General features: G+C 39.4%; 1 protein-coding gene across 1 annotated transcript in view; it reads right to left on the reverse strand.

Moving 5' to 3' along the window:
- The window catches only part of HCN1 (hyperpolarization activated cyclic nucleotide gated potassium channel 1), a 364,692-nt gene extending 350,311 nt beyond the window's left edge, over positions 1 to 14,381 (reverse strand). Inside the window, exon 1 of the mRNA XM_082382251.1 lies at positions 13,894 to 14,381. Within this exon, the coding sequence (XP_082238377.1) occupies positions 13,894 to 14,300 (407 nt within the window). The 5' untranslated portion in view covers positions 14,301 to 14,381. The remainder of the gene's footprint in view (positions 1 to 13,893) is intronic.
- Between the last annotated feature and the right edge of the window lie 13,146 nt (positions 14,382 to 27,527).

Genomic DNA, 27,527 nt, shown 5'->3' on the forward strand with positions numbered 1-27,527 from the left:
CTCTCCCTCTCACGGCAAATCTTTCTTAACTACAGCTTTAATTCTTAAATGTCCAAGCAAACCTCTGTCTTCCTGTGTCTTCCATGCATTGTTTTTAGTATCATATTTCTGTGTAAAAATATTAGACAGTTCAAGAAGTCTTAACTTGGGGTCCGAAAATACATGTGCTTGAAGGGAACCACAAACCTCTTAAAATCACAAACAAAAATTTTGTGAATACATGTACTTTTCCAGGCTGAGAATCCACAGATTTCATCTGATTCTTAAAGTATTCTCTGAGCCTGGAAGCCTAAGTGTCACTAACATAAATGGATGGCCAATGAATGATTAGTATAATCAATAATTAAGTTAATAGGATTCTGGGGTTATTTATATTATTCAATACATGTACAACCATAACTAGGTAATTTTAGCACATATTTCTGCTATTTTATATATTTAAAAAAATACATCTGAATCCTGGACAATATATCTGTTTCTAATCTTCATCCTAATTCACTTACATGATTTTCTAAGACAAATACCAAATTTATTGCTCAGAACAAAGATTATTATTATTATTTTTTATTTTTTTTAAGAAATTCACGTTCTTTTATTTATTTATTTATGACTGTGTTGAGTCTTCGTTTCTGTGCGAGGGCTTTCTCTAGTTGTGGCAAGTGGGGACCACTCTTCATCGCGGTGCGCGGGCCTCTCACCATCGTGGCCTCTCTTGTTGCGGAGCACAGGCTCCAGACGCGCAGGCTCAGTAATAGTGGCTCACGGGCCCAGTTGCTCCGCGGCATGTGGGATCCTCCCAGACCAGGGCTCGAACCCGTGTCCCCTGCATTGGCAGGCTGACTCCCAACCACTGCGCCACCAGGGAAGCCCAAAGATTATTTTTAAAAATAATTATTTAAACAATGAATGACCCTTCTACAAAAAAAAAATAAGGAATACTCGCTCTCCCTATAAATATTACTCATATAACCTTCAATATTCATTTTCTCAGCCTCTGTTCATGTCTCTCAAACAACCAAGATTGTATAATTTTTAATAAAGTATACTCTCTTTAAAAAATAACAATGCTAAGATATTCTGCAAGGGCAATAAGTGACATCTGCTCTAAAATGATGTAAAAAAGAATTTTTTCTTAAATTATATTTCTAAATAACCATTTTTCATAGACTATTAAATTTGACAATAAATAATAAATAGGTGATGGGGATTAAGAGGTACAAACTTCCAGTTATAAAATAAATAAGTCATGGGAATGTAATATACAGCATGGGGAATATACCCAATAATACTGTAATAACTGATGGTAACTAGACTCATCATGGTGATCATTTCATAATGTATAAAAATATTGGCCTACTTCGTGGTACCCCTGAAACTAATATAATATTATAAGTCAATTACACTCCAATGGAAAAAAAATTGACCATAAAAAGGAAAATGAAAGAAATTAGCAAGTTATGAATCATCTTATTTGACTCATATATAACATTTAACTGATTTGAAATAAGATCCCAAATGGCTTATGCCATTTTCTGATGAAAATAAAGAGTAACGGGAAGGATTAATGACAACTCAGTGTCATTAGAATTTTCCCTAAAAGCTATTTCTAAATGTTCAACACTGTAGCATTCTATACCAACTTAGAAGATAATACTGTTATATCTTGAAAATTTTGCAGATAGAAGATGTATTAGATGTTTTCCAATGCTAAGTCCCTCATGAGTGAACTTATTTCACAGAGCACACACAAACACGGCCCCTACACATCAGGGCTCCTGCTGCCCAGACCCCCCTGAAGAGAAAAAGAAAACAGAACAGCATATCATTTACATGGCCCTGCCTTCACTGACACATTTGCTAAAGGAATTCTGAAGACTGTCAAGCGTCTACTTAGTATTCTCCTTTCTTAAATAGTTCACACTCCTTAATTCTGCTCCAATTTTACTTTCATAATTATAGCTAACACTTACATAGCATTAAGAAGCAAAGTGTACTATTTCTAAGCACTACATATCTAGACACTATATATTCATAATACAAATATAAAATATATATCTTCCCAACAACCCAATAAGATATATATATATTCTTTTCCTAGTTTTATAATTAAGGAAACTGAGGCCCAGATACTAAGGTGGTAGACTGGGATTCTGACCCAAACAGGCTGGCTCCAGAATCTGTGTTCTTAACAAAACTATATGTCACCTCAAAACATACCCATAATCTTTTTTTAACAAGTAAAATAGCATTAAAGGATTATAAGATCATAAGCTCCCTTCCTTTCACTCTACATGCCCGCTTCTTAATTTAAACACCCTAATTTTTTCTTTTGACATTAAATTCATATTTCAAAAAGAAACTGATACATCAACTTTAAACCCTGCTAATTTCCAGTTATGGCAGATGAGGATTTAGCTTTCTTAGGACACCCAACCCTCATCTACCTTTCTCTTTCCTCCCAGAATAACTGGACCGTAATCTTGGTTTAAATCAGTCAACCTTGTTTACTTTAAAATGGCCAGGTAAGTGTTATTCACTGATGATCCAAGCATTGTAATTTTTTTTTCCTTTTTTATACACCTTCAAATCATCCTGGAGTTGATAAAGATCTTTTGTTTATTTGTTTCTATTTAATGTACCCAATAGGTATTCATATGAACGTCAAAGATATCTTGTTCCAAAGGATCTGTGGACCACCTATTAACACTACTTTTCAACTGCTGATTATCCATTTTCTCTCCCCTGAAGGTCTTTCTCCAGAGGCCTCTGCTTTCTGGTCCCTGTCTAGACTGGTTTCCTTCAAGATCAGCTAGCTACTCAGGAGTACTCCTGGGACTTTCTTTCAAGGTTCTTCTTTGTTAGATCCCATATCCCGTCTTCCGTTTTTACACCATTTGGTGTGATTCCTTGTTTTGATGAAGCACATCATCCAATAACTTTGTAAGAAAGGATACATGGGTGGTTAATATTAGAGTTCTTGAATTCTAATTGGCTTTATTTAATCTTCATATTATGGCAGGGCATACAATTCTTTTAGATGTCACTTTCTCTCAGAATTTTGTAAACTTTGTCACACTATCATTTAGCTTACAGTATTTTCTCACCTCTTGAGAAATACTGTAAGCTTATAACTTTCTCTTAGGAAAGTTTTAGGGTTTTGTTTTGTTTTGTTTTTTTCTGATTCAGAGGTGTTCTGAGGTGTGTGATGTTCCTTGATGGGGTCTTTTCCTTTCATGGTGCTGAGTGCTCTATGACTTTCTCAGAAAAGATGTTTCACTCCCTGCTATCTGGAAAATTTTGTTTAAAATGCTTCTGTTAATTCCATATGTCAATTTTCACACTATGTTCTCATCTTGAAACTCCTTTTATGGAGTTTGACCTTATAAATTATCCTTTATTTTGCTTATATTTTCTGTTTTCTCTTTTTCTTTTTGCCCTAATTCTGAGAGGTTTCCTAGACTTTATGTGCCAACTTATTACATCCTGGGTATTCTTTTCATAGCATATTGTTCTTCCTGTACAGATAAAATATCTTTCTGAAGATATAATTTTTAGACTATTTTTAAATAATGTTGAGTTTCCCCTTATCCCAAATGCTTCTTTGTTCTCGGCCCTTTCTTTTGCTGTTTGACTTAGTTTTCTCTTCTATGATGAAGACTTTTCTCAAAAGTCTCGTAACCTTTTGCTTTTAGATCGATCATATCAGATGATGTAATACCAAAATATACATACAGTCTCTGTGTACAAATGTGAGCCTTTTTGCAAGGTCATTAAGTAATAAATAAGAATTTTTATTGGAAGACATTGAACTGTCTCATCTCCCATTGGATGCATTTTTTCCCCAGTGTCCTGCCTGGGGAGAATTGACCAGGCTCCAAGCATTCTGATGTCAGGATTAAGAGTTCTAATGATGAAAAATCTGAAAGATAAATTAAGGAAACACTCCCATTTAACATTGTAACAAAAAGAATAAAATACCTAGGAATAAACCTACCTATGGAGACAAAAGACCTGTACGCAGAAAACTATAAACTATAAGACACTGATGAAAGAAATTAAAGATGATACAAACAGATGGAGAGATATACCATGTTCTTGGATTGGAAGAATCAATATTGTGAAAATGACTATACTATCCAAAGCAATCTACAGATTCAATGCAATCCCTATCAAACTACCAATGGCATTTTTCACAGAACTAGAACAAAAAATCTCACAATTTGTATGGAAACACAAAAGAGCCCGAATAGACAAAGCAATCTTGGGAAAGAAAAACGGAGCTAGAGGAATCAGACTTCTGGACTTCAGAGTATACTACAAATCTACAGTAATCAAGACAGTATGGTACTGGCACAAAAACAGAAATACAGATCAATGGAACAGGATAGAAAGCCCAGAGATGAACCCATGCACATATGGTCACCTTATTTTGATAAAGGAGGCAAGAATATACAATGGAGAAAAGACAGCCTCTTCAATAAGTGGTGCTGTGAAAACTGGACAGCTACATGTAAAAGAATGAAATTAGAACACTCCCTAACACCATACACAAAAATAAACTCAAAACAGATTAAAGATCTAAATGTAAGACCAGACACTATCAAACTCTTAAAGGAAAACATAGGCAGAACACTCTATGACATAAATCACAGCAAGATCCTTTTTGACCCACCTCCTAGAGAAATGGAAATAAAAACAAAAATAAACAAATGGGACCTAATGAAACTTCAAAGCTTTTGCACAGCAAAGGAAACCATAAACAAAACAAAAAGACAACCCTCAGAATGGGAGAAAATATTTGCAAATGAAGCAACTGACAAAGGATTAATCTCCAAAATTTACAAGCAGCTCATGCAGCTCAATATCAAAAACACAAACAACCCAATCCAAAAATGGGCAGAAGACCTAAACAGACATTTCTCCAAAGAAGATTTACAGATTGCCAACAAACACATGAAAGAATGCTCAACATCACTAATCATTAGAGAAATGTAAATCAAAACTACAATGAGGTATCATCTCACACCAGTCAGAATGGCCATCATCAAAAAATCTACAAACAATAAATGCTGGAGAGGATGTGAAGAAAAGGGAACCCTCTTGCACTGTTGCTGGGAATGTAAATTGATACAGTCGCTATGGAGAACAGTATGGAGGTTCCTTAAAAAACTAAAAGTAGAACTACCATATGACCCACCAATCCCACTACTGGGCATATACCCTGAGAAAACCATAATTCAAAAAGAGTCATGTACCACAATGTTCATTGCAGCTCTATTTACAATAGCCAGGACATGGAAGCAACCTAAGTGTCCATCGATAGATGAACGGATAAAGAAGATGTGGCACATATATACAATGGAATATTACTCAGCCATAAAAAGAAATGAAATTGAGTTATTTGTAGTGAGGTGGATGGACCTAGAGTCTGTCATACAGAGTGAGGTAAGTCAGAAAGAGAAAAACAAATACCATATGATAACACATGTATATGGAATCTAAAAAAAAAAGATTATGAAGAACCTAGGGGAAGGACAGGAATAAAGATGCAGACATAGAGAATGGACTTGAGGACACGGGGAGGGGGAAGGGGAGGCTGGGACGAAGTGAGAGAGTGGCATGGACATATATACACTACCAAATGTAAAATAGATAGCTAGTGGGAAGCAGCCGCATAGCACAGGGAGATCAGCTCGGTGCTTTGTGACCACCTAGAGGGTTGGGATAGGTAAGGTGGGAGGGAGACGCAAGAGGGAGGAGATATGAGGATATATGTATATGTATAGCTGATTCACTTTGTTATAAAGCAGAAACTAACACACCATTGTAAAGCTATTATACTCCAATAAAGATGTTTAAAAAAAAAGAGTTCTGTACTCACTAAGGAGACCCTTACTTAATCCTCCTGGTTTCAGCCTGGCTTTCCTGGAAACTATCTGTTAACTGCTCCCTTCATTTCCTGAACACTTCTGCAGTTCAATGGTGAAGGATTGTATAAGTAGAATAATTTCTCCATTAGCTTTCTATTTTCCAAAATGTTTTTGAGATCCCTTGTTCTCTGCTTTCTCCTCTTTCTTCTAGTTGTCTATGTATTTTTGTGTTTTTTTCACCTTATTCTGGGATGGTTTCGGGAGGGAGGAAGAATAAATGATCAGGTCTAACATACTGTTTTCCCACAGGTGTGGAGAATTATTTATATCGGCAGCCTCGTTTCTTTTTAGGTAAAGAGTTGGAGTGACAGAATCAAGATCCCGAAGAGCTGAACTCCTGGCCCAGTTCTTACTGTCTATCTATGTCACCAGGTTTATGCTGCTTAACCTCCCTGCAGTTTCATTTAGTCCTCTGTACATTGGGCAGGGAAATGTAATAGTTGGGACATGTACTTGCAGGTGGCAACAGGACGGGATGCCAAGGATTGCTGTAAGGGCAGAAAGAGCTTTCTTTATCCGGATTTATTAATGTAAAGAATAAATGTGGCACACTCTGGTTGGAGACTAATTCTTTGCCCATTCATTCAGTAATATTTTTTAAAAGTCTGTTATGTCGACCCAGAAATTTCACTTCTAAGATAAATGAAAATATACCTCTGCACAAAAAATATATAACAGTGTTCATACCAGCAGTATTTATAAAACCAAAAGCTAAAAATAATCCAGATATCCATCAACTGATGAATGGATAAAATTTGGTATATCCATATCAAAACAAAGTACTGAAACATGCTGCAACACGGACGAAACTTGAAAACATTATGCTAAGGGAAAGAAGCCAATAACAAAAGGTTACATATTGTATGATTCCACTGATATGAAATTTCCAGAATAAAAAAACAATTCTATAGAGGCGGAAAGTAGATTAGTGGTTGGACAGAGCTGTGAGGGGAGGAAGGGAAGGAGAAAGACAAAAGTGAGTGCTAATTGGTATGGAGTTCCTTCTTAGAGTGATAACATTTTCTAAAATGGATTGTGGTAATGGTTGCACAACTCTGTGAACATACTAGAAAGCAATCATTCCCTTTAAATGAGTGAACCGTAACGGTAGGTAAATAATATCTCAAAACAACTGTAAAAAAATAAAGCATCTGAGAAAGCTTAACAGGGAAAAACAAAAAAGTCTATTATGTGCATTTTTATGCCATTAGGAAAATAAAATTGAATAATACTGATGAGGTTGTGGAGCTTGAATTCTAGTGGAGGGACATACATAAAATATAAATTCTGATGAAACAAGAGGCCCAGAGAGAAAATAAAATAGGGGGTGGTGGTGGTGAAGGTGATCACAATGATTAAACTGAAATCCAGATGACAAGGAGAAACTAGCTATGATGCAGAATGACAAAAACTGAAAGGAGAATTTCAGGCAGTGGGGTTAAATGTCACATCAAAATCTCTGTGGCAGGAGAGAACTTCAGCTGGTTCTAGGAGCTGAAAATTTACCCTGGTGGTTGATGACAGGGAGGAAGCGAGTGGTGTGTGACGAGGTTGCCTAGATAGGTTGAAATTATGCAAGGTCCTGTAGCTCATGGAAGGTTTATCAAATGTATTCAAGAGGGCTTCCCTGGTGGCGCAGTGGTTGAGACTCTGCCTGCCAATGCAGGGGACACGGGTTCGAGCCCTGGTCTGGGAAGATCCCACATGTCGCGGAGCAACTGGGCCCGTGAGCCCCAACTACTGAGCCTGCGCATCTGGAGCCTGTGCTCCGCAACAAGAGAGGCCACGACAGTGAGAGGCCCGCGCACCGCGATGAAGAGGGGCCCCCCGCTCGCTGCAACTACAGAAAGCCCTCGCACGGAAACGAAGACCCAACACAGCCAAAAATAAATAAATTAATTAATTAATTAAAAAAAAAAGAATTGTATAATCTTTAAAAAAAAATGTATTCAAGAGTAATGGGAAGGCCTCAAGGGACTAAACAGCACGATAACATCATTAGACACTGGATAACAGGACATGACATAAGATCACTCTTACCACTCTATGTACTCTATGATGAATAGAATGGGGGACAATTTTGACCTTCCGTCCTAAAACTGCCTGTGAATACCTAAACAGGAACATCAACACTAGTGAACCCACGTCACTTATAATTTTAAGAAGTGTCTCAATTGATAGCAGTATTAATTAACAGGTACAGAATATAATGAAGAAAAGTCATGCGCAAAGATGTTTGCTGCAGCACTGTTAACAATACTGAAATACTGGAAACAAACTTGAACATATAAAATTTGTAAACAGTTGCTAACTATGTGTATGTAATTAGCCTTACTTCTTTAGAGTTATAAATAACATCTTGAAGATAAAAACAGGTCTATGTAAATAAGACTGTTAAATTGTAAATCTGAGGCATGCATAATTTTGCTACCTTGCTTTAACTGAGTGGTCAGTTATTAGGTGAAACGGTTGAAGAATATTATGAGGAAATAAATGAATAAACTTGAAAAGAGTCACAAAATCAATTTTTATCACTCAAACTTGGGTGAAGTGTGTCAGATAAATGAGCATTTATCAGATGTCCCTTGTATACAGATGTCCCTTGAAGAGTTTCTCTCTCTCTCTCTCACGCGTGCGTGCACACACACACACACACACACACAGAATTAATAGAGCCATGAGGTTTATTTTGCAAAAACAGAAAATTCCAGGATGAACCAGGAAGCACTGCCATTTTCCCCTGATTTTTTTTGGGGGGGGCTGGGAAATAATGCTAAGTTGTACATCAAGATGCCTTCACACACACACAAAAAAATTATTTTTAGAAGAAAATGTAAGTGAAAATAGTTTTTTACCCTAGTGTATGCAGACTTTTTCTTCATTACCACTACCTCTCGTCCTAAAATATATGGTGTCAGCCTAATTCACAGTTTGCTACTTCTTTGCCCAAAATGATAAAATGGAAATTTGTCACAGACCCTGAACATGTTCAGTACTCTTCCTGCAGTGCTGATGGTCTGCCATAATTTGTATGATACCTACAAGAAACTCTATTGGAAAGTCTTCATCCTAAACCCAATTTTTGTCTCCAAGTAAGGGAGTGAATTATCTGCTAAACATAAGAATTACACTCAGGATAGCAAAATGCTCACATCAGGATCACAGATATATTTTGCTTGCCTCATACTCACTCGGGGACACAGGTTCATTGAGTGGAATAATGCAGAATTACAAATACTATTTAAATTGTTTTCTGGTGTTGGTGTTATTTTGATTTCTGGTTTTCGATCAAGCAGATATAGTTTAACTAGATTCTGTTAAATGACCCTATGATAACAATGGTAACTAATATATGGTTCCAATGCATTTGAAATTCTTTCATTATTATTCACCATGCAAGTTCATAAATACAAGCCCACATAATTAAATATGAATTGGTAAAAGTGCTTCTGCCCAATTACTCAATTTACACCATGTCCCCAAAAGTAGGTTTAAAGGCAAAGTTGCTCAGAAAACAATGGAAAATATCTCGTAATATTTTAATAGTATGATCACTATATCTATTAACTGCAATTAAATAATGAAATATTTAATAAAATTTAAAGTTTTATAGCTTACATGTATACTAAGAAAAAGTAACTGAATAAATTCATACCTCCGAATCTTTCAAATAGTTTCACTTTAATTGGGCTTAACAGTTGCTAGAGCCACTAAGAAGAACTTAATTGAATTTATAAGATATAAAAAGGTTCACCTAACAGGAAAAAAAGTAAATTCTTACGGTCAATTTTGGCTGTGTTGATATGGAAAGCAAATAAAATGAGCATTGCTGGGAGAATACAGTGTATTCAGCATAAAGATAACATAGCAGTAGGCTAATTAGTCCTTAAACCCCAGAAGGTTGAACTGTTTTCTCAGGAGAAGCTCCTAGAAACATGCGTTCTCTCTCTGACGAACTGTTATATGGAGGAAGCTTCCCTTCACTAATGAACATATCAGTGATCTCTGACATCAGCACAGTTGTGGATGCAACATGAGGCAGAGACGGAAGCCCAGATATGGCAGAATCTTCAGGAAGTGACTCCCATCTCTAGAGTCCTTGTGTACTTACGACACAATAAGCTTTTCACAGTTATTCACACTAATTGATGAAAAGCAGTGGAAGAAATAATGAGTCAAGATATAAAATCTCCTCCCTTACCAGAGGCAAGAGGTTTGCTGGCAATATATATGGAATGGGAGCATTATTTTTAAAAAAAGTACTTATGTAAGCATGATCCAACAAAATAATGTCAGAATCTCTGAAATGACAAATAATCTGTTGATAAATTCTTCTAAGGTAAATTTCTCACATAATAACAAACATCCACAAAAGTCCTCTAGCTATTCCTTCAATGCACTTGAATGATTATATCATAACTATGGATTGGCTACGAAAGCACAATGCTTGACCAGTGTCACTTTTTTATTTAATGAATGAAAAGTAAAGTTTTAGCTAATAAATGTAAAATCACTATTAGTAATCTCAAAATCATATTTAATCTTCAAATTAAATATTTGTGTGTGTTGTTCACATGAAACTCAGTAAGACTGAGACCATGTCCTCACCACACAAAAATCAGTGTAATCTTATTTTTTAAGTAACTATATTTTCCCTAGTTTGGGTGATTATACACCATGGTATAAACAAAAACATACAATTTTTTTTTACTAAATTCTCTAGCTACCCCCCAGCTATTTCCAACAGTATTGATGGTATTTGACGCCTCTTCAGTCCCTGAAGGTTTCTAACATCATCCTCCCCTGAGAAGGAAGGGAAATACAGGGCCTCTGCCCTACTTACACCGGAGATAGGAGAAAACTACCCTCCAGACACAGCAATAGCACTCTTGGGCCCAGGCGGGTGACAGCAGCACCGAGCTAGCTCTCTGGGAGTCTCAGTGGCAGCACAGCCCTGCTGCCTGAGGGAAGGAGAAAGGAGTCTGACTTAGAAATCAATCATCCTGAGAAGGGCCTAGACCGCTAGCCACAGCGTTAAAAGCCCTGACATGCCCTGGAGTGGCGGGCTCATGCTACACTCAGCAGTGTGGGGCTGACCAAAGAGCTGCCTGCAAAACTTCCCTGGCCCTGCAAAGGCTTAGGATAGTGAAGGAAAAAGCCTTGGGTATCTTTAATTTCTGGTATCTCCCCCGTTCTCCACGGAAATCTATTCTTAAGTGTCACTTTCTCAGCCACTAAATGATGACTGAGCTTAAGTTTGGCATTTGTATGAAACATAGCAAAGCACTTCCCTTAAAATGTCTTCATCAGGGAAGGGTCTGAGGTGAGGAGATCATGACTATAACATTTCTGTTGTGTGGGTGATTACTCCCATATGGCTTTTCCTTTAGGAAAAAAAAAAATACTGCCAGAATTGTCTTTCTTATTTTTGCTTTTTTCATTATGTTATCCTGACATGTTATAGATTCTGAGAAATCTTATATTGGTATTGAGATCATGTAAACACATCAATGAAATAATAATAAGACTTAAACATATACAAGCAAGTATTTATATTTCTTCCTTAGTTTGTCGTTTTAGAAAACCGGTGTATGGTACTTGTGAGTTTTTAAATCTATTTCTTTCAGATTCCTTCCAGTTAAAAACCTAAATCATAGTAGCTGTTTAATTTATGTCTATCATTTTCTTTTTCCAATTATGCAAGGGAAAATCAAATATTCCAAACTGTTCCACAGCAGAGTTTGTTTAGGGTATTAGTGCACTCTTTAATCATCTCTCATTTCTTTAAAATGCATGATAAAATTGAACCATCAACTGATTTCAATTTCTTCCTTTTAGTAACAATTTTTTTGTTTTAAAGAGATATTTTGTCTCACATGATTCATTTGGGAAAATGTGGAGAATCTTTAATTTCATTAATTTCATTCATTCAAAAGATTTTGGCACAGTATGCCGATTCCTGAAAGGTGGCCCCATGGTTTTTATTTAGTAACTGATAAAAGTTTAATTATTTGATATAGTCTACCATTTTGAAAAAGTGTAGTCTCTTTTCACACTGTTCAAGAAATAAAAGTATCATAAGTAACCATTTAGTTGAGTGTGAAATTAAATAAACAAAGTTTAGCATTTTATTTGCATGTAAATATTGAACTACATATATTTCTGGAAAGCTATGCTTACTTTTCTTATTAAGACTGAAGGCTGTTTCCATGTAAAGATTTTTCATGAAAAAATTATAATATGGGTTGCAATATATTTCCATTGAAGACTGAGGTACAGATAGTATTCTACATTTTATTTCAACCTTTAAAATTCTAAAGAACATGAAAATCTTATACACCTTAGAACAGGGTGATTCATAAGTTTGCTTCTGTAAGTATCTCCCTAATGGAGGAAATATGTTTATTTAGTAGATCCTTTTCATATGAACATTTTTTCTGTCAAACTCTTAATTTTCCATAGACTATAAATGTTGTTAGGTTTTATAAGTCCTCCTTTGGACTTTGCTATGTGGTTTTGCAAGTAAGAACCTTACACATTCCACACTTCCTAAAATCCATTCACCCTATCCATAAATAATAGTGGCTACTTATTTCTGAGAATATATGTTGTGTATATATATCTCAGAGAAGTTGAAGACAGTTAGTTGCTCCAAGGCTTTGTGTGGCAGGAGTATGGGTTTTCCATAGCTAATGTCATTCAGAACTGTGGACAGCTCCCATTAAGGCGTGGAGTTGAAGGCAATGTCCCTTAGCTTCTAAACGTAACTCAAAGTAATGCCGCTTTTTATTGCTACATTCGTTTGCTGTTTAACAGCAGCCTATTAAAACTTCTTAGTTTGTGCACACACTCTTTTTCTTCTTTTTCTTTTCCGAACGATTTCAGCAATAAATGGATAGATAGATGTCACCCAGAGTTTTAATTTTGGGGTTTTTTGTGTGTTTTTTTTTTAAATTAAAAGCCCAGCCTTCTTCCGGCGCTAAGATAACGTGACAGCAGGGTGTTCGCGCACTAATAAGAGGATCTACTTCACGACCTTCATTTGATAATCTCTAAACATGCTTATAACCGAATGAATACCTGGGGGGCAAATAAGATCAGGAAATGTCTTAATTTTAATTCGCCGAAGCAGAGTTTCCTTGACAGCTGACAGCTCTCCTGCCCTTGTTCCCGAGTTGGGAAACGGGAAAGAAATTTCTGAAATAGACTAGTAGCCAAGGTCAAGAAAGGGTGTCCCTCTGTTTCAGGATGGGGGCTCTGGAAACGCCCCCTGTGTCCGTTTCAGGAACTCGAGGCTTCCTGTCACGCTCCTGCCCCACCTGGCAGCGCCAGCTCCACTGAAATCTCAAGTCAGGGACTCTCCAAGCGCAAATTACCCTTCCTCAGCCTGCCAGCCGCTCTCCTGAAGCAAGGCACTGAGGATACCCAGCGACTACAAGCGGATGAGAAACAGACTAATAACACTCCCCACAGGCGAGAGAGGCTGGACCAGCTGGGACCTGTGAGTCACTGTCTCCGGCCGCCCCATCCTCTCCTCAAACCCAGGGGCGCCTGCTTCCCCTCTGGGAGGGACCCACTTCTTGGGGGAGTAGCGCGAGGAAGGGTGGCACCCCCAAGACGACTTTCTGGCCACTTTCTTACACTCTCATCTCCGAAGGGAAAGTTTCCCTGCACAACTTAGCAACCTCCCATCCGGGGGTCACCGTGGCCTTCTTCCCCGACCTGGCCCCAAAGTTCCCGAGGCAAAGCAGGAGAACCTCCCCGGCGTGCCCGGGCAACAGGAACACCTCAGACAACCTCCTCCCGGGTGGAAACTAGTTGTGGAAGAGTCGAGCCCGTCGCCCGAGTGCCAGCCTCCGGCGGCGCCGCCCGCCGCCCGCCCGGCGCCCCCTCCCAAGAGCGGGGAAGCGCGTTAGAGGGCGCGCCCGGAAGGGAGGGTGGGGCGGCGACAGGGAGTCCTCACCTGAAATCGCTGTAAGGGTGGATAATCCAGAAGCCTGCAGTTTTAACCCTTTCCTGCTCCTTCTCCACCGCCTTCTGGCTCCCAAACATGCGGAGGGAGAATTTGTTGACCCCGGGCTGCAGCATGGAGGTGAACTGCCGCTGCATGAAGCCGTACTGCCGCCGGGGCCCCTCGGCGTCCTCGAAGCCCCCGGCCGGCTCCTCGCCGCCGCCGCCGCCGCCGTCCACCTTGAAGCACACGGAATTGCCCTGCTCCTTCCCGCCGGCCCCGCTGCCCCCCGGCGGGGTGCCCAGGCGCTTCTCGGCCGCGGCAGGCCCCGAGCCCGTCGCGGGCGCCTTGGTGGGAAAGACGTTGTTGCCATCGTCCCGGCTGTTGGACGACGAGTTGGGCTTGCCGCCTCCTTCCATGCCCGGGGGACGCGGCCGGCGACGGCGCGGGCTCCAGACTCGCCGGCCGCCTGGCGCCGGGGACACGAAGCGGAGGGGGCAGGAGCCCAATCCGGCGGCCGCCGAGCCCGGCTGCCCGTCGCGGCGGCGGCGGCGGCGGCGGCGGCTTCTGCTTCCCGCCCGCGCCGCTGCTCGCTGCGCGCCTGGCTCCCGCCGCCGCCGCTGCCCTCAGTGGCTGCGCTCCCCGCTCCGGCGCGCCTGGTGCTGAGGCTGAGGCTGCCCGAGCGAAGCGAGGCTCCGCTCAGCCCTCGCGCGCCAGCGCCTCCCGGCGGCTGCCCTCTGCTGGCCGGAAAGGGACTCTCCCCGCCCGCACGCCGCACGCTCTCGCTCCACTCTTGCTCCACTTCTGCCCAGCGTGACATTGAACTCAGTAGCCCTCGAGACATTTATTCGCACGTGTTGTGAGAGACTCGGTGTATGTTTGCATGAAAAAGGAGAAAGAGTCAGAAAGACAGAGGGAGAAAGACTGAGCCAGCGGATGTATATTTATCCAAAAGAAACAAACATCCTTGAACTCATTGAGACCTTGTCACATTGAATGCCTGTTTGAATGATGTTACAGATCGGGAAAGGCAGAGAGGCTGGCTCTGCGTGCAGAAAATTCAGCGTACAGCTAGGTGTACATAAGAAAGTAAGATTTGACAATGGACGATAAATTTAATGAGTAGAAGTGAACTTTGTGTGTGTGTGTGTGTGTGTGAGTGTGTGCACTTGAAGGAGAGAGGCACACAGGGAAAAGAGACTAGATTCTGTGTAACCCAGGGTAATCAGCTGCTTGGGGCTTTTCAGATGAAGCTCTGCACCTAGGGACCGACAGCTGACCTCCTTACACTTATCCTTGTTTATTCTCTCCGAGCTTGTTACGCAGAAGATGGGATTTCTTTCTTCCCAAGGCCACTCACATCACTACGCAGGTCTTCCAGCGGCCAATACTGAAAGAAAAGTGTGTTAGGGAAACCTCACCAGAGCTGACCTAACTTTTCATGTTATGTAATCAATGAAACACACTGAGAGGCATGCATGTTGGGCAGTGGTCACCTATGCCTCACCAGGAAGGCCAAGATGTCTTAGAATCTAGGCAGAATGTCATCACAATTTCAGACGGGGGAAAGTATTCTCAAGTGAAACTTACAGCATGCTGCTGATGCTGAAGAAAGCCTTCTGAGATTCCTCTTATTCCCTCGGTGTCTCCCAAACCCAGTGGATCAGCTAAAGGAAGCAGGATGTGCTGCCAAACTCACCGGTCCCTCAGCAGGGCAGCCCCAAGTCTGAAGAGCTTCAGGACTCCCAGATGTCCCAAAACATCTGTTCCAGACACAAGCATCGCCTTCCTGCCAGCAGACTCTTTAAAGGAATTCCTGCCCTGCCAAGAGTCCCTGATCTCATGGGTCCTGTTGACTACAGCCACATTTTAGGGGGAGAGGAGTGGGCACTTTGGGGAGGGAATCTGTGACAAGCTGGTGACCAATGGCCTAGCACAAAAAAATGAGTGGGGTCAATCAAAGTGCTTTCCTGAAAAACTGAATGGGGATGAAGCCAACTGAGAATAGGAGAGGCAGGGATAAAGACAGAGGAAGACAACTAGAGGCCCCCATGAGGGGTTAACAGGGGCTGAGAATGGAAGCAGAGAACAGAGAAAAAAGAAGAGAGAAGCAGAAAAAACTAGAAGCCTTCAGGCCTAGCTGTGCTCTAATTCTGTAAGATTCCCCTTTCCACTCTGCTTACCATAGTCTATGCTAAATCTCTTTGTTCAGTGAGCTCCACCCTGACTCAGACACCATATGTTTTCAGCTAATCAAAAACCCGAACCTTAAGAAATAAGCCTAGGTGGCCAAATTTCAATGGTAAGAAATAAGGAAAATAGGAACAATATAGTGCTGCGATCTATATCAAAGTAGGGACTTTGGAAATCCAAGAGGTCAGGTGAGGATACCAGGTGCTGAGGGAAGAAGGAAGCCAAGGGGATGGATAAAAACCAACACTGCCTAAAGCACAGTTCTTCCTAAGAAAGGCTGGATTACTCAGGAAGCTTCTCTTTATTAGACTAAAGATGTTCCCTACTTTCCTCCCATTCTGCAGGCTTCTCCAATCCCTCTATTTTCAGTCATGAGTGTGACAATGTATATTTTAGCATAAATTTTAAATTTTATAATAATTTAAAAATATACCATCAAAAATGTTATGTTAACTGAGTTTAAGTCACTTTCTGTTTTCTTCAAGCCAATCCTTCTATTTGTTCTTTTTCAACTTAATCTTAATCATGATCAGGCAGTTATTTTTGTCAGAATTTTTCTCAGTTTCAACGTCTGTACTAAATATGACAGAATTACTGAAAAACAGGTTTTCAAAATAGAACAAAGAAATGTTTAAACAGGGTCACAAACCATTCATTGGTTGTTCCAGGTATAGCTTTTAGGCCATTTTTCATTCATTTAAATTCTCAAAACAATATATTGTTTTTTAAAATTTGGAGAATATGTATATTATACCCATTTATTAACTTAAAGTTGCCAGCAATAGAAAAAGTCAAGTTTCTTCACTTTCCTTTCAGACTGTTGATTTAAAGTCATTTAGAACGTGGACTTACATTAAAAGCTTCCTTATAAAAAGAGAGAAGTTACAGGAAGATTAGAACAGAGTGAAAGCTATAAAAGAATGAAAGCAATGAGTGACAGACAGATAGACAGAATTAGCAAATGTGTTTTAGAATGTGACCCAATAGTGAAACAACTTCTGTGGCTAGCACAAATTTCTTTCATTGTTTAGTTGTTCTATTTCTGAATTCACTGAATGAATTAGAGAAGTTTTTGACCAAGGAAGAAATTAGGGACTGATTATTCGCTCAGAGTGAAATTGAGGAGATAAGGGCAAGTTAGGGTTTGCTCCTGTTTATCTTCCTACTCTCCAGCCCCAGACCTAAATTTTACTTTCCTATTTTCACTTCCTCCTCCCATCATCCTATCCCTCCTCTAACTGCTCCAGACACATATGTATCATATCCAGAATAGGCCTGAATTTTGAGGATAACCTCTCCTCAGCATGTTTCCATGTCTGTTCATTGATAAACTATCTCAGGCTGAAATCCATAGAGCTAAATTAGACTGTTTTTTTTTTTTCAGTCATCTTAGAAGTAGGATTACCATCATGTTTCATTCTACGTCATTAGATGTCAAAGTGACTTGTATTTCAAAGGAATTTGATTTCTGAGGTCTCATCAGAGAATATCAATTATGAATTCATTTCATGAGAATGTCCCATTAGTAGTTAAATGAGTGTTGTGCAGTACATACAAGGATCATGCATCTTTTTAAATGTTCCCTGTTTCCTTTAATACTCTGCTTAAAATCAAATTGCAGGCAGCAGCAGAAGATTAATATGAAACTAAAATAAAATCTCCATGCAGCAGACGCAAGCACATGTGAAATGAGACCAAAAAAAGATAGATGGGCAATTTGAAGTTTGACAGCTTATTGGAAAATTCTTAGGGAAATTTAAAGGTTTAAGGGATAAAACATTTCAGTCCCTGTACTAGGACAGAGAAATACGTTAAATACACATTTCACATGTAAGGAAATAAAGTCAGATCTGTCTCTGTTGAAGAAGGCAATGGCTTACCATTGCAGTGAAAAGAACATCTGACGAAAGGCAACCTCACAGCCTCTCTGTCTCATGCACAGGCAAACTTGAGTGTCTATTTGGAAAGCAACCGCCAATATCATGCTTAATGTGAAACACTGGTGCTATTAAAGTCAGAACAAGACACTCAAACTCAGCATGTCTGCAATATGTAGTATTTTCTGTTGATAATATTGCCTCCCTGGAAAACCAGAAGAATCAGCTGCATTACCATCACAATTAATAATAGGATTTAGAATAATAGAAATTAGAAAGTTCATACAAAGTAAACATGGAAAATTCATTGAAGGTGAAAGGATGGAAAAATATAGTCCATGCAATAGTAACCAAAGGAGAGAAGAGCTGGCTATATTAATATCAGACAAGATAGATTTTAAATCAAAAGTTATAAGAGACAAAGAAGGACATTATATATTAAGGTACAATACAGCACAAAGACATAACAATTATAAACATTTACACACCTAATGACAGACCATCAATATATATGAAGCAAAAACTGACAATGGGAGAAGTGGACAGTTCTACAATAATAGTTGGGGACTTCCAAACTCTACTCTCAACAACGGACAGAACAACTAGAAGATAAGTAAGGAAACAGAGGACTTAACAAAATAAACCAACTAGATCTAATAGACACATACAGAACATTCCCTACAGCAATGGCACACACATTCTTCTCAAGTGCACAGGGGACATTTTCCAGGATAAACCATATGTTAGCCCACAAATTAAGCCTCAATAGATTTTAAAAGATAGACATCATACATAGTATCTTCTCTGACCACAACGGGAAGAAGTTAAAAATCAATAACAGAAATAAAACTGGAAAATTCACAGATTTGTGGGAATTAAACAGCACACTCTTAAACAACCAGTGGATCAAAGAAGAAATCACAAAAGAAGTTAGAAAATAGTTAAGATGAATGGAAACAAAAATACAACATACCAAAACATACGGGACACGATGAAATCAGTGCAAAGGGGGAAACTTATAGCCATAAATGCTTACATTAAAAAAACAAGAGATATCTCAAATCAACAACCTAACTTTACAAAGTAAGGAACTAGAAAAAGGAGAACAAACTAAACTCAAGTTATCAGAAGGAAGGAAATAATAAAGATTAGAGCAGAGATGAATGAAATAGAGAATAGAAAATAATAGAGAATATTAATGAAATTAAAAGTTAGTTCTTTGAAAAGATGAACAAAACTGACTAACCTTTAACTAGATGGACTATAAAAAAAAAGAGAGAAGATTTAAATTACTAAAATAAATTGAAATGGGGACATCACTACTGATTCTACAGACATAAAGAGGATTATAAGAGAGTACTAAGAGTAATTGTACGCTAACAAATTGGATAACCTAAATGAAATGGACAAACTCTTAGAAACCCAAAACCTACCAGGACAAAATCATGAAGAAATAGGAAATCTGAATAGACCTATAACTAGTAAGAAAATTGAATCAGTAATAAAAAAAAAAATCTCCTCCCCCAAAAAGAAAAGCCCTGGACCTGATGGCTTCACTTTGGTGAATTCTACCAAACATTTAAAGAACAACAAATGCCAGTACTTAAACTTTTCAAAAAAGTTGAAGATTACAGAACACTTTTTAACTCATTCCATGAGACTAGCCCAACCCTGATACCCAAACCAGACAAATAAACTACAAGTAAAGAAAACTATATACCAATATCCCTATGAACATTGATACAAAAGTCCTCAACAAAATAATAGCAAACCAAATTCAGCAGCATTTTAAAAGAATTGTACACTGATCAAGGGGGATTTATTCCTGAATGAATATCTCAACATAAGAAAATCATTCAAAGTAATACACCACAGTAACAGAATAAAGGAAAAAAACTCACATGGTGATTTCAATTGATGAAGAGGCATTTGACAAATTCCAATGCTCTTTCATGATTGAAAACCTCGAACAGGGCTTCCCTGGTGGCGCAGTGGTTGAGAATCTGCCTGCCAATGCAGGGGACACGGGTTCGAGCCCTGGTCTGGGAAGATCCCACATGCCGCGGAGCAGCTGGGCCCGTGAGCCACAATTACTGAGCCTGCACGTCTGGAGCCTGTGCTCCGCAACAAGAGAGGCTGCGATAGTGAGAGGTCCGCACACCGCGATGAAGAGTGGCCCCCGCTTGCCACAACTAGAGAAAGCCCTCGCACAGAAACGAAGACCCAACACAGCCATAAATAAATAAATAAATACATAAATATTAAAAAACAAAAAAAAACAAACCTTGAACAAACTAGGATGGAAGGAAACCACCTCAACATAATAAAAACCATATATGAAAAACCCATAGCAAACATTGTATCAATGGGGAAAGATGGAAAGTTTTTCCTCCAAGATCAAGAACAAGATAAGGATTTTTGCTTTCACCACTTTTACTTAACATAGTACTTGAGGTTTGTTTTGTTTGTTTGGATAAATCTTTGGCTATTAATTCATTTTATATATCATTAAGCATTTCATTGCTATAGGGATGACCACAGTGCATTATAATTACTGATTTGTATCTTTTATCCTAGAGTGTGAGCAATATTAGTTCCATAGCTTCTAATGATAATACCAGCTTACTCAGTGCTGGGCCCTGTGCAATGTGCTTTACAGATATCTATCTTACTTTAAGTTACTACGGCAAAGATTGTCTCTATTTTACATGGTAGGATGGAGGGCTAACTGACATAAAAATTTGACACAGCTTTTATGTGACGGAGCTACCGCTTGACCATGGTCCATCTAACTCCAACACTGCCTATGCCACTAACTGAAATGATGCGCCTCTTATTTTAATAATAGCTGGATAGATAGAAAGATAGATAGATATTTTTTCAAGCTCACATGTTTCTTGGCATTAAAAATCATTAAATATCTTGTCACCAGATGAATGAATGAATGAATAAGCAAATAAATGAACAAGACAAAATGGGGTTAATAATTTGCCAATGCTGAATTGATGGATTTTACTTTCCTTCTTAAAGTTGTATTTTCCTTTAACCTTTCATTTCCAAGGCCAAACCTCATGACTCATGGTCTGAAAGAGAGGAGGTGGTACTGTCACCAACAAAGAGGCCATTGATCACCTTTGAGTCTCAGAGCTGACTTTCTCCACCTCCTTAGCAAGAAATTTCAGAGAAAGTCTGGAAATGAAGTTGCATACTATTATAAATGAGACCATTATTGTTCTGAATCAATTAGAATGCATGAGTTGGGTTAAAGAAGGTTACTTTTTGTGATTCTTGTTGTCTCTAGCAATTGACAGACCCTACTTTTTGAGATTTTGTTTACCTGTTTTGTCGCCTGCCCCTCACACCCCAACAGTGGCAATTATTACTAAACTAACCCATTCACATATCCTCTTCTTAAGAATTTTATAAACAAAAGCTTTTATTCTAAAATAAATGACCTTGAATTAGGGATAAAATTTTAGCTGGCAAAAAAGAGGGTAAAGAATCCCACAAAAGGGCAAATTTTTGACCTTATTGGAATTGAGAAATGAATTAAACAACATCACTGTATTCTGAAACATTGGTGTCCATTTTGAGAAATTTACTTTTTTGTTAAAAAAATATTGGATATAAATATTCTAATATTGCAGGAGACAGCCTTCTGCTGATTTTCTTGGTGTATAATCCCTTTCTTTTGAGATGGAGCCCTTTTCAAATTCCACAGAGGCAGGATTGGGCTCTAATCCCTGGACCCTGCTACCCTCTCCTCCCATCACAAGTGTGGGTGCTTGACTCAGAGCCAGGTCATGGAAGTTATTCTCCCACAATCTGAGCTCTTCAACACAGACTAAGTGAAATTGGCAGTTGGGGCTGAGTTTTCCACAATAACAATGTAGAGATGCACTCCACTGATTCTCCTACAGGAATTCCATAGGGCTGCCCTCATTTGTGTCTCACTGTTCAGATCTTCCTTAAATTGTGTGAATCTCTGGGCTGTATATTCTTTATTTCTCCCTCCAGATTTAATCTCTGTCCCCTTCTCATCTCCCCGTGCCCCAGAGGCTCAGAGCCATGGCCTGCCCATCACCAGGACTCCATATACTCTGACCTCTCAAGGCCAGTAGGAGGGACCAAGAGAAAACAGAAGGGCAAGAGGAGAAAAAGAAGCAGGTTTTTATTCCCCTTATGCCACTTTACTCCCTTCCTTTCCATGATTCTGTCCTAGGCTGATTTACTCTGTGGCCACAGCACCTACAGCCTTCTCAAGGGCTATAGCTTTGTGCCCGGTGTGGTAATAACTGCCACTTTAGGAACAGTAATGCCTCCCAACTGTGACTAGTTCCCATGTGGCTGCTTTACCATCCTTGTGGATCTCCTTAACTCTGCCCATATCTCTGCAGGCCACATCTCCTCTCATTAAAATATCTTCAATGAAATCTGCTGAGTGTGCCACCTTTTTCTTGCCAGGATCTTGACTGGTAAAGCTTCCTAATACATGTCTAGCAAATTCCTAATACATGTCTAATAAATTTCTAATAAATTCCTTTGTCAGCGTTGGCATCTTTTTTGTTTTTTGTTTTTTTTGTTTGTTTGTTTTTGGCTGTGCCACGCGGCTTGTGCGATCTTTGTTCCCTGACCAGGGATCGAAACTAGGCCCCCTGCAGTGGAAGCATGGAGTCCTAACCACTGGACCACCAGGGAAGTCCCAAAGTTGGCATCTGTTTCCCACACCAGAGAACCCACAGATCCATCAGCCGTTTTGTCTCTCTATATTCATCAAAATTGTTTAGTTTTCATTATATGTATATGTGAAATTATTAACTAACTATATATAATTCAATACACATTCTCTAAGAATATTATTCAGCAACACTTGTTTTTAGAGAAGTTTCTTAACCCATATCTGCTTTGGTTAACAATCTTTGTGAAACATCAACTATAACTCTAATATACATTCCACCTGTTCAGATTAAAAAATGGTTTTATCGTTGATCTCTCTGCTTCACTTCCACCTTTTATCCAATCTGTCAACAATTCCTATTTTCTCTACATTCTAAATCTGACCTCTTCTCAATCCTTTGCCTCTTTATAATTTAAATTCAAACTCTCCAGCCAGAATGAGTCATTTACAGAAGCCAGGCCAGGTCATTTCTCTAGTCCCAATCCTCTCAGGGGATGACTCTCCCAGTAAAAGCCACAATCTTGACAGTGCCCTCCTAAGCCCTGTTACCTCTCTGACCCCATTGCCTACCACCCCACTCCCTCAAACTCTGCTCCAGCCACACAGACCTCCTTGCTCTTCTTCAAACCTCCAGGCATCCTTCTACCTGCAATGTTTTTCTCACACCTCAAACAGGTGTTTGCTTGAGGTGATCTTCTCAGTAAACCTTCCCTGATCATTTTACGTAAAAGGCAACCCTTCTTATTTCTTCCAGTCTCTTCCTTGCGTTATTTTTCTCCTCTGCTCTTGACCCCAAGTGACGTGCTCAATATTTTACTTCTTTATTTATTGATTGCTTGTCTCTCCCACTAGAATGTGAGTCCATAGGCTTTATTCACTGCTGTGTTCCCAGGATTTAGAACAGTGACTGGCACCTATTCTTATTCAATAAATTGGTTTTGAAAAAACGAAATAATAGGCTTACTTTCTCCCTTTGAGGTAAGACACTTATAACAAAATATAATTAATCATATATTAGTAATTACATAATTATTGCAATCTTATTTTTAATACAACTGACTAAAGGCTTAAGAAGATCCTCTTACCAGGTAAGAAAATTCACAGACTACTGTTCTTCTATCTTCATCTATATTTTTTGCTGAAATATCACCTTATAGAACCAGGATCATTTCATGACAAATCATATAATAGCAATAAAATTACTGAGTCAATATTATAATTGAAAATGATTCAGGTGACTTAATGCAAAGGAGAACGGACTCTAAATTTTAGATTTAACAATATTTTTAATAGAAAAAAGGAGAAGAGATATTAGTATATTATTACATAGACACTACATAGAATTTGGGTAAAGAAAGTGCTATTTATAAACAATATCTTGAAAAAGTAAATTTTCTGTAGAAATAGAAGTTGGCAGCTTATTACAGCATATATTAGAAGTTGAAGGAATTAACAGTAAGTTATATTGGGGTCTTTAAGTGTGTAATAAATGAACGAAAGATCCTTATTCATCAGCAGCCTTGGAGATAGTTAAATGGTACAAATCAAGTCACTTATCCAGGACCATTGATTGACCAGCCTTCTCAGGAATAGCAAGGCTTGAAAATAAGGCAAAGTAATCATCCCAAGGGCGGTCAAAGAGTCAGAAACTCACAGATTGACAGAGTACCAGAGCCTGAAGTAGCTTTAGGCAACCTGAGTACTGGCCCTAGAGTTCAGTTGAAATAATTGGTACTATGGGTTATGAATTAATGAAAAACACTTTTTATTTTTGTGGGTTGACTTTGGATGGAAATTGGCAGCGTTAGTAAGCAGTGCATGGAAAGTCGGTCAATGAGCCATCAAAAGCCTGCTTGTGTGAAGACTGAGAAGCTTCTTAGGGAAACTCATACTAAGGAAAGAAGCAGCTGTCATAAACCTGAAGCTCTAAAACAACCACAAGATGAAGGAGGTAGTGATTCTGAGACCGTGTTAGTGCCTGTTGCTCAGCTGTACCCCTACCCACCCTCATGGATGGCTGAACATCCTGGAGAGAGGAAATGAATGGACTGTTCACTAACAAGCGTAAAACATACGGGAAATGGATTATTGGGGTGCTTATATCAAAGTGTAATGGGGAGAGGATGGTCCTCTCTACTCTATACTGACTCACACATACTCATATATACCCTTGTCACACGCAGAGCACCAGCAGCTTTGACAACACAGTGGCCCCCAGCATTAGAGGTGTGTCCTCTGGGAGGAAGCAGAGACCATGGCGTCCACTCAGAGATGCCCTGTCTGCCACACACAGGCAGCTCACGGCAAGGTCTTCCGTGCTCGTGCCCCCTGGAACAGCAGCACTACTGAGCGTGAACTTATTCTTGAGCATAAAGGCAACACCCTTGGGGACCCCCAGAAACATGCAGTCTGGAGGAAGGTGGTTAAGAACAAAGAACGTTTGACTTGCTTCTGAAGATAACCTCAGCTTTACTTACCAGCTGCTAAATAAGTGAATAAATAAGTATGGGTTACATAAGGAGTGATTTTTCCTCCTCTCAAAATCAGGCCTTTCAAGAAGATGATTCTCTACGTGAAGATCTGCAAAGATTTATTATTATTATAGTTAACATCATTGAACATATGTATCTTCAATCAAATGTGTATAAGTATAGGTGTATAAGAAAAATCTGGGACAACAGACTAGCATAGTAATTCTGCCCTTTAATTATTTTACTTAATTAAGAAGATAGCAACAACTCTCCTTCGAATGCACGTGAATGAATTTTAAACCCAGTGAGTAATATCAAGTCAGCTCTAGTTTATTTGGACTAATTGGAGACAGCAGCTAAACAGTGAAACTGACTTCAGTGATTTTTTACTTCTTGGCATCCAATTCTCATATCTAACAGCCTTCCAATTTCATTTTGAGAAATGACCTCCCTGATTATGAGCTATCTTGGTGGCACGTTGCATTAAGTTTCTCTGTCCTCCCCTGTGAAATGTGAAATAATACAGAGGCTTTTAAGAGACAAATCTCTTTTCTCACCATTCCAAGACAGCCAAGGGAAGAACACACGATCTGAGCTTTTTCTCTCCAGCGATTTTGAATCCTAAGTAGCGTGCAGTAAGGACAGAAAAAAAAAAAAACAAAAAAACATATGATTTTGCCTATATATTCCAGCAATGGCACATGAATGAAACTTTTAAGCTCTTCCTGCCTCAACATACCCTGGATATACTCAGTTCTGTACTCTTTAAGCTGATTTCTTCAGCTTTCTCTTCCATCTTATGGATTTTCTTTTTGCTAAAGTTAATTTCTGTGGCTTACAACCAATTATCTTGACATGGACATCAGGTAGCGCCAGAAGTGTGTGGTGCCAGAGTGGGGTACAAATATAGACTACTACGGTTTGAATGTTTGTGTCCCCCAAAATTCATATGTTAAACTCCTAATCCCAAGGTAATGGAATTAGGAAGTGGCCTTTGGAAGGTGACTAGTTCATGAGGGTGAGGCCTCATAAATGGGATTTGTGCCTTTTGAAAGAGGGCAGAGGACACTCCCTAGTCTATACTGACTCACAGAGCTCCCTAGACCTTCTACCATGAGAGGTCACAGCCAAGAAGTCAGCAGTATGCAACCGGGAAGAGGGCTTTCCCCAGAACCCCACTGCGCTCGCATCCTGATCTTGGACTCCCAGTGATCTTTCTTCAACAGTGAGAAAGAAATATCTGTAGTTTATAAACCACCAAGTCTGTGGTACAGTCATCTCTTGGGATCTGTGGGGGATTGGTTCCAGGACACCTCTCCCCCTTCCCACATGTATACCAAAATCTGCAGATGCCTTACGTAAAATGTCCCTTATATAAAATGGCCCTCCCCATGCAGAGCTCCACATCCTCTGATTCAACAACCTGCAGACTCAAATCATGTGCGGTTGGTTGAATCCACAAATGGAGAACCTGAGGATCCAGAGGGTTGGTTGTCTTTTATTATAGCGGCCTGAACAGACTAAGACACAGACCACCAGAGAGATATGAGGTATTTGAAGTTGATTAAATTGCCGAGACAGAACTAAAAGCAACAAAACTCCATTCATATCCTTGTAATGGAATCAAGAAACTCACAGTACCAGGGGAAGTGGCCAAACAGCTAATTAAGTGCTCACCTGTGGCCACTTAGAACCAGTTGCCCATTGAGAGCAAACCAATGGATTACCAGATAACTAGGTTGCTATGAAACAATATAAATAGCATAAGGGGTTTCTATTTTCTTGTTTTTACAGCACTTATTTGAAATGTTATTTTTATTTGTTAAAGTTGCTATTTTTGGCCTTTCTCCACTAGAACATAAACTCCATGAAGACACTTAGTCCATTTTGTTCACCATTCTAATCTCTAGAGTTCCTGGTATATGGTAGGTATTAAAGAATATATACAGAGGAATAAATTAATTCTAGAACAATGAGATATATCGGCTTCTGACGGTGTGCTCATTATTAAGCCATTGTCTCTCACATATGAACTGGTCCTTCTCTGCTTATATCTGGGACTCCACAAACCACATTTCTTTTTTGCCAGCTGAATCACCGTTAGGCTCTCCCAAAAGGGAGTCCTAGAGGGGACTGGAAATCTGGAAGGGGGAAAAGTAACACACTTCTCCTATGTCTCCTATTCCTGTCACCATCACATAGCAATGGTTCTTCACCATGACACTGACGGTGTTTCTGGTAGCAGCAGGGTGTGCTACTTGGCAGATTTTCTACACCCCAGGACCTCCCCAGCCTGCTCTCTAGGAGATACCAGCAGCAGCTGAGCGCCCACCCTTCCTCAGAGGTCAATGTCTCAGCATCACAGGGCGGTGAGTGAGAAGAGGGGAAACTTCAGTCCTTGCTTTACACAGTTCCAGTGTGTAAGAA

The sequence above is a fragment of the Balaenoptera borealis genome (assembly GCF_965194805.1).
Source record: "Balaenoptera borealis genome assembly, chromosome: 2".
In the NCBI taxonomy this organism is placed as follows: Eukaryota; Metazoa; Chordata; class Mammalia; order Artiodactyla; family Balaenopteridae; genus Balaenoptera; species Balaenoptera borealis.